Consider the following 8879-nt stretch of genomic DNA (forward strand, 5'->3'; position numbering starts at 1 on the left):
CCCTCTCCCAATGACCAGGTCCTCTGTCTTTCCACGGGAGACTTCAGGATGACCCTCCACAGAGTAAACTCATGGAACGCAGCAAGACCAGACAACACACATGGTCGGTGCTAGGGGAGTGTGCTGATCAGCTTGCAGACACCTTCACAGATATCTTCAACACATTGCTGAGTTCACCTACCTGCCTCAAAACCACCAAGTCAACTGTGTCCTTCCTCAATGATTGCCGGCCCATAGCCACTTACGCTAGAATGCTATTTATTGAGCTCAGCATTCAATACTGTCATCCCTCAGATGTTGGTGAGGAAGTTGGACCTGCTGGGAATAAGCTCTCCACTCTGCAGCTGGATCTTGGACTTCCTAATAGACAGGCCCCATATATATATATATATATATATATATATATATTATATTATTTTTTTTTTTTTTCTTTTACAATTGCACTATGGGAGGAGGAGGATCTGGAGGATCTACATTGTGAAGCACTGAATTGGAAATATTTTTGAAAAATACACTGAATTGAAAGGCTTTACAGATCAGTGCACTATTGAAGACTTAATATTTAAGGTTATAATTACATGATTTGAATAATAATAGTTCTAAAGTGGCTCGGTCTGAGGCCAGAAATTCCAGAGTTGAAAATGAGTCCCACTCCTGCCCTGTTCTCAGTCATAGTAAAGTTTGAGTCTTGTAATATTCCGCAGTCTATTCTTGGTTTAATTTTGTTATGTACACAAAGGTTTTTTGTGACATCAGCATATATATATATCATGTCACCACCTATATGCCTCCATTCTAATTATTGCTGTAATGAGAAACAGTTAGTTAGAAACGTTGCAGGAAGGACACGAATGCACAGTTCAGCAACACAGGGTTTTAATAGAAATGAACTTGGCATGTGTGCCTTCACACAGACACAACACAAAGGTAAAAGACAAATGACAGAATGAGAACAGGACATGGAAGGAATACATTTATAATCATAATAACTGATGAAAACAAATCAAGGTAATCAAATTGAAATATTAGTCAAAGACAACATGTCTCCTGTCCTTTTTGTTTAAGCCTGGAAGCAGAGATATGATCCACTAAATTAGCTGAGTGTTCCTGTTTTATATGACTTTCAAAGTGGTCGCTTTCAAACTCAAATGATGTGAGTCAACCAGCATCCTAGTAAATAAATGTGAGTAGACATGGCTGCTGTGAGTTCATTGTAATGGTGTCCATGTGTTGCGTGTGTGTGTGTGCAGACAGCAGCAGCGTCAGGTGAGGAAAATGGTGAGCGAGGGTGTGTGCCGGAGGTCCGCTCACACTATAGGCCTTCAGAGATGATGTGCCATTTAGGGCAGAAACATCCAGAAATGTGACACGGAGGCCGAGACTAGAGAAGTTGGTCTTAGCTGCCTGTTGGTCTAGATCAGGGCCAATGTAAATGGCTTGGTCTAGGAATGGCTGTCCCTGGACAAACCTTCGCAGCTCCAGGCTGCGAAGGCCAAAGAGGGTGAGAGGATGGCTGGAGGCAGACAAAGGGATGGGGGCACAGAGAGACAGACGCAGGTCAGGCACCTCACTTCCATTCAAGAGGCTGCTGACAACCCATGGCTCTCGTACCTGGAATACATACAACTCAGACTTTTAACTTTCACACTTTTAACATATATGGCAGTGACTCCGCCTTTCCCCAGCCCATTTTAAAAACCCTACAATGAAGTCACCATAAAGAAATAGGGGCATAACTGACTCTGTTTTGGTTTTTAAACCTAAAGGACATAACGAACTGAACTAATACTTTTATATGAACTCTTTTAATAATAAAATACACATAGGGCTGTTTTGAGTAGCAGCCTAAATAGACGTACTGACACTGAATACTGAAAAAATAAAAAGTCCTTACTTTTAAGGTAAATATGTTAACGGCCGAACTACTTGCCCTGCTCCGAGGAAACATTTCATATGCCAGATTCAAAATACTTAAATTATCTAATGCTAAAAGCCCCATAAACCTCAAAAGGAAGTAAAGCAAACCTACATCTTCACATAAAGAAATCTGTAATACAGCCTTGAACACACACAGAATCCACAGCAAACACACCTTTCACTCACAACAAGCACACCTGCTACATGCTTATAACACCGTTGTGGAGAAGTTGGAGTGTGATTTCAAGTTTCCACTCTCATCCTAATTCACAGTAGTGAAGGCCTGTAAGCCCTGAGAGAGGATATTCTGCCGCTTAAAGCTTTAATGACATTGTCATATAATGCCATTTAGCTTGAGAGTGCATCATTTCATCATGTAGCTGTGTGTGCTACATACCCATATGCTGAGGGACGGACCTCCTTCTGCTATATGGTTCCAGCGAAGGCCACCAGGGAGCAGAGCACTCCTCTCCACCGTGTGGCACCTGCACACCAGGTTGGCCATGGCCTCATTGCAGTCACTCACAGCGTCTGCACAGCTGCAGTTGCGCAGGCTGTTTCTATGTGACGCAAACAGCAGGGTTGTGTTACCGTGAGGCGTGGCTGTCAAAAAATCTGCCCACCCACTGTGAGAAAACGGTAGGAGCATGCACACAGTGACAACAACACCCCAGAGGAACAGCTGTAACCAACACAATCCCAGGTCCATGGTGACTGGAAACCTGGATACATGCTGGATGTGGAAGTTTGCTTCCTGTGGTCCAGTCTTCTCTCTGTGTATTTCTGCTGGAGAAAGACACAAAGATATCAATAAAAGACAGAAAACAAACCCAAAAAAGCCCTTTCTGCTCCTCTGCAGGAAAGCAGGGGTGAATAAGAGTTTTCATACTTTTTCAGCAATATGACAGACACTGCCAGGGCACAAAACTGACCTTGGCTAATCAGAGACCAACAAAAATATTTACTGATGAATTTCATAAGCACATGATGTGTCTTCTCCATTGATTTGGCCTTTAACGTGTCAGCTGATGCAGTTCACACACATGGTATGGTAGCTATGATGATGCACAAGAGACATCATGTGTCTGGCCTTTAACATTAAAACGTGGTTGAATAAAGTTAAGCAGCCGATAAATGAAACTTCAGATGAATTGTGAAATTCGAGGAAAAATGTCTTGACTGGTATTGCGTGCACAGTCTTGAAGAGTAGATATGTACAGTAGAACTGTTGAACTTCTGTTTCATGTTGTTATACAGTACAGGCATCAAAACTATGAATGAACACATGTGGAGTTATGTACTTAACAAAAAGTGGAGACCAGGCCTCCACAGTCACCGGACCTGAACCCAGTCGAGATGGTTTGGGGTGAGCTGGACCACAGATTGAAGGCAAAGGGGCCAACAAGTGCTAAACACCTCTGGGAACTCCTTCAAGACTGTTGGAAAACCATTTCAGGTGACGACCTCTTGAAGCTCATCGAGAGAATGCCAAGAGTGTGCAAAGCAGTAATCAGAGCAAAGGGTGGATATTTTGAAGAAACTAGAATATAAAACATGTTCTCAGTTATTTCACCTTTTGTTGTTAAGTACATAACTCCACATGTGTTCATTCATAGTTTTGATGCCTTCAGTGAGAATCTACCAACTTAAATGGTCATGAAGATAAAGAAAACAAATTGAATGAGATGGTGTCCAAACTTTTGGCCTGTACTGTATGTTCTTTTAAATGCATACTATTTCCTGTTTCGTGCTAATCACATTATGTTTTCGTGCTAATCACATTATGTCTAAATGATGTTTTTTAAATGAAAATGTTAATGTCTAATAGCAACATAGCTATGTAATGAATTAGTAACGAAAATAAAGAGAAAGTGAAAAGTGAAGTGATTGTCATTGTGATACACTGCAGCACAGCACATGGTGTACACAACGGAATGTGTCCTCTGCTTTTAACCCATCACCCTTAGTGAGCAGTGGGCAGCCATGAAAGGCGCTTGGACAGCAGTGTGTGGGGACGGTGCTTTGCTCACCGGGGATGCTTCCTTAACTGCTAGGCCAACCACTACCCAAATGCTGTTATAATCTTATTTTATGTGCAGTAATGTCTGTAATACATTTCACATGCATGTAACTATGATAATCCAAATAGTTATTTGTATGGTTATTTTACATTTTCCTTAAAAAAGGAATACAAGCATAAGAAATTAAGCTTTGTTTTATAACAGAGGCTGGGTTTACGGAGAAGATTGAAACCTTTGAAGAAATGGACACGACTTTAGGACCTGAATAAACTCACCTCTGTCGTGTGGTATGACTGAGTGAAAGTTACACACACACACTGGGGTAACACAACAAGGATGCACAGGTGCACCCAGATTGTCTTTTATTTCTGTTTGTCATTTATGTGTATACATTGCACACTGCCACTGTTGGGAAATTGTTATTGTGACTTAAGTAAATGAGTAAGTAAGTAAATCATTTTGTTACTATGTTATCCTTGTGGCCCTAGCTATCAATTTACCTCTCTGAACTGAACCTAGACATGTACTTACTCCTTTACACGGTTACGGTTTACACTATAACTTGAGATAAATAAAAGTACTTCTAAACCTTTTTAATCATTTTACAATGGGTGGGCACTGTACAATCCAGCCATAATTACTTTAATTAAAGCTAGTACTGTGGGCCTGTTAATACTAATATTGTGGGCTAGTGTGGGTTAGCGGGTAAAGAAGCAGACCCATAATTGGAAGGTTGCCGCTTCGAATCCACTGAGCAAAAGCACCATCCTTTCATGGCTGCCCACTGCACACGAATGGTGAGGACATTTCCTTGTATGCATTGTGTGATGTGCTTTCTGTGTATCACACTGACAGTCACTTCAATTTGTAGGGAGGGTGTGGGGATGGTGCTTTGCTCAGTGGCACCTTAGAGGCTCAGGATTTAAACAGACAACCTTCCGTTCATGGGTCCTTATCACCTGCATTATACTGGACTCCCAAGACTCCCAAAAATGTTGCCACAGACCAGTTAGATTGTCAGTTGATGTTTTTGCTTCATCCAGATAACCCCTGATCCAGGAATACAGTAGCCATCCACCCGCAACAAGACTCTCCCCTCCTGGCACCTCAGGCCATTTGCTGCACCTGGTGACAGTCCTTGTTGGTAATGGGAGGTCACAGTCTGGAGAAAAAATAGGAGGTCTTAATTGACAAGTCATGGACCTGGAATCTCCCATCTTAGAGTATGATAGAGTGTCAATGGTGTCAACGGGGATGGTTTCCAACAGTCCAATTTGTGTCCTTTTCATGTCTCACCATGTCAGGGCTTTTATTAATGTTCATTCTGCTTACTTTCCTTTAAATCAAGGTACATGACAGGGTTGTCCACTTTCACCTTTACTTTTTCCATTGATCTCTTGTCTATAGCTCTTTGTTTAAGGCTGTGGTCAACAACCTTCGGCTCTTTCATTCTTACACTGTAGCACCCTGTGGCTTCAGAACATAAATAAAATTTGTGTATTTTTATCTTTTGTTTTTTATTGTAGTTTGAAATTTGAAGATTATTGTGACATTAAATGCAATGTGTTTAATCTTTTGTTGCTAAAAATACACGTCACAAATGCCATATATGCATATATGCCCGCCTGGTCACCCCCACCAGAGCTGTTAATCAGTTTGTTCAATTAGAGGGCAGTGGTGGCCTAGCGGTTAAGGAAACGGCCCCATAATCAGAAGGTTGCCAGCTCCCCGGGTGCCTGTCCACTGCTCACTAAGGGTGATGGTTAAAAGCAGAGGACACATTTCGTTGAGTGCACCATGTGCTGTGCTGCAGTGTATCATTATGACAATCACTTCACTTTCATTTTCTTTCATTTTCACTTTCAAAGTCTGACGCCTCTTGGGGTTAGTAAACAGTAAATATATAAATCATTGATTTAATTTATCAAATTGAAAAGAAATTGTAAGAAAATTTATGACTGCACACATAAATCAAAGACCCCATATGTAACAAGTTTGTTGTTTTTTTTTTTTTTTTATTTAGCATAACTCTAATCTTAGCATTAAACAAACAGAACATATCAAATCTAATTCCTAAATTCCCCCAATGTTCCTTCTACTACCCAGCTCTTTCCTGACAAGTTAGGCCTTAAGTACATAACTCTTTGCAACTCAAAATCTATAGAAACCGAATGAGAATTGCTGGTGCCTTCCTCTTGTAAGTCGCTTTGGATAAAGTAAAGTTAAGTAAAGCTCTCTACAGGGAGGCTGCTGCGGTCCATATGTCCCCACTGTAAACTCGGAGCCAATCCCGTTTGCCAAAACTGTGCCTGGAAAACATGAATCATCAAACATGCTGGTCTTACTTTCCCTCTGTAGTCTTTCACTCAAACTGTCTGTCCCTTTCTCTACCCCTCTCCATCCAATATTATAACTTCTCAATTTTTTAACATTTTAACATCAATAGTTTAACTCTCTCATCCTGAAAAACTCTCCCCCTCTTCTTCTCCTTTGTTTTCACTTAGACCAACATTGTCAGCCTCCCCTTTATGAGAACACAATCAAAGAGACAGACACTGAAAGACAAAACGGCATACTCACCCCTACACACTGTCCGATTGGATGTCTCTCAGAGCCTCAGCAGAGATGGCATCTCTTCGGCTGCATATGAGAAAGAGAGAAAATGGGAACACATGAACCAGAAATCTGATGCAATTACACGTTATCCCACTTTTTCTTCCTCTCTCTCTTCATCCCTCCTCTTTTTCTTAAACCCCACCCCCCTGCCTCTCCCCTCTCTATCTGTTTCTGAAGGTCTCTTTCTCCTCTCACTTTTGTTCTGTCCCTTGTGGACTGTCATGTTGTTGCATGTGGAGAACAAAATTAAATTTCTATTTTTTTAATTTATATAAAAATATTTTAATTTATATTAAATATTAACATTCAAACTAATCTCCATTAAGTCTTTAATGTTTCTTCAAGTGTCAGTTTCCTTTTAAACTACAATTTGCACAAACTAAGAGGATTATTTACTACCATGGGTGGTAGTAGCCTAGTGGGTAACACACTCGCCTATGAAGACCCAGGTTCAAATCCCACTTACTACCATTGTGTCCCTGAGCAAGACACTTAACCCTGAATTGCTCCAGGGGGGACTGTCCCTGTAACTACTTATTGTAAGTCGCTCTGGGTAAGGGTGTATGATAAATGCCGTAATTGTGAATTTAAAAAATATATACAAGTCAACGTGTATGAGTGAATATGAGTGAATATGCCCTGTATGTTAAGATAAAGTTCAGCATCATTTTTTTAGCTGCTCTGGTTAATTTACTTAAAAAAGAGGACAAGTGAGAGAAACTCCTACTAATTTTTAATCAATTAAAACACTTTCTTACCTTGTTGCGTTCTGCTGAAAGCCCAGTTCTTCTCTCTAGCCCTCCTCCCCCCCTATGTTGTCCTGCACATTGCTATGGCAACCCATGCCAGAGTCACTGGACCTTCCTCTAGTAAAACAGCAGGGCACGGGTCCATTAATCTTTATGCATGTGCGTGTTCTAATAAAGACAAAAAAAATCAGCTCTGGGAATATGTTGGAACCAACAAATATAATGAATTTAAATGGCATATTTCATGTGGTAACAGAGAAAACCAATGGTGAGCTGAAGAATGATTATAGGATATAAATGGAAATAAAAGATAACACTAATATTTTGTTGGACCACCTTCGGCCTTGATTATGGGATGCATTGTTTTGATGAATTGTGCTCCCATTGATTCACTTAGCAAACCTCCGCTCCGGTTTCCCAACTAAACGGACAAACACTGGGAATGCTGCTGACCTCATCTTAACGCTCACCTTGCCTTCTCCAGCAATGCTGACAACCATCATTTCTGTGCAAGGTGATCCGACACTCATCAGTGAACAGGACAGTAGACCACTGCTGCATTGTCCAGGTCACATGGTCTTGTGCCACTGTGAACACACATGACTCTTGGTGTCAGTGGATTCACCTGCAACGGTCGTCTGGCACTCAAGCCAAAGCGGTTGAGTGGGTTGCGAATGATTTGTCTGGTTGTCTGTCTCGTAAACGGGCCTGCAGGTGTGGCAGTTGCATAACGATGTCTGAGTGCATAGGTCCTTAGGTACTGCTCATCATTGCGGTCTGTCACTCGTGGGGCTCCACTCCTGGGTCTGTCATGAACTCTGCCAGTAGTTATGTGTCTTGATGCAAGTCTGCTGATGACACTTTGAGACACACCAAGTTCACGAGCAACATCTGACTGCCTGCTACTGACTCAAAGGCGCCATGGCCAGGTGACGCTGCTCGTTCGTTAAGTGACGTTGTGTTCATGGCTGTTTGAATGATGAACTTGGAATGACTTACTGACAATATCAGCTTTGTATACAGAATGTCGAATTTGATGCCACAATGAGAAAGGTTGTCTCTTGGTATTGACCCCATGTCACGGTGGGCTGGACATGGCGATGAAGGAGGACGCATACGCACGACTTCACACGACAGGGGTTTAATACAGACTGCACACGACAAGGGAACATCAACGCGCAATGACCCGACAGTGAACAGACACGAAAAGGATAGCTTTATACAATTATATAAATAAACACCAGGTGAACATTACACAGTGGGTATGGAAGCAGACTAATAGCCGAAGGGTTGTGGGTTCAATTCCTGAACCACCAAGGTTGCACTGAGGTCTCCTTGACCATGGTATATCGTCCCCACACACTGCTCCCTGGACCCTGTCATGTCTGCTCACTAAGGGTGCTGGGTTAAATGCAGAGGACACGCTGTTTCGCTGTGCTTTCTGTTTATCACAATGACAAAAACAATCACTTTCAACAAATACAATTCTTATTCGTATTGATCATGATTATCTTATGGACGCACAAAACAGCTGGCACAGTTGATAATTTGTGGTTCTAAAGCACTAATATGAACA

General features: G+C 41.6%; 1 protein-coding gene across 14 annotated transcripts; it reads right to left on the bottom strand.

Annotated features, from left to right (window-relative positions):
• Positions 1-859: 859 nt before the first annotated feature.
• LOC114799479 (uncharacterized protein C21orf62-like) lies at positions 860-7420 on the bottom strand. Of its 14 annotated transcripts, none has more exons than XM_028996167.1 (5): positions 7313-7420; positions 6519-6578; positions 2573-2700; positions 2315-2477; positions 860-1611 (listed from the first exon to the last, which is right to left on the bottom strand). In XM_028996167.1, the coding sequence occupies exons 3-5, from the start codon at positions 2647-2649 to the stop codon at positions 1171-1173; spliced, it is 681 nt and encodes a 226-aa protein (XP_028852000.1). In that variant the 5' UTR covers positions 2650-2700; positions 6519-6578; positions 7313-7420; the 3' UTR covers positions 860-1170. The 14 variants fall into 14 exon arrangements, with proteins under 14 accessions (XP_028852000.1, XP_028852001.1, XP_028851993.1 ...); XM_028996168.1 differs by having other exon boundaries at positions 2573-2703; XM_028996160.1 differs by adding an exon at positions 4945-5100 and having other exon boundaries at positions 2315-2700.
• Between the last annotated feature and the right edge of the window lie 1459 nt (positions 7421-8879).

Source organism: Denticeps clupeoides, chromosome 11 (genome assembly GCF_900700375.1).
Source record: "Denticeps clupeoides chromosome 11, fDenClu1.1, whole genome shotgun sequence".
Classification (NCBI taxonomy): domain Eukaryota; kingdom Metazoa; phylum Chordata; class Actinopteri; order Clupeiformes; family Denticipitidae; genus Denticeps; species Denticeps clupeoides.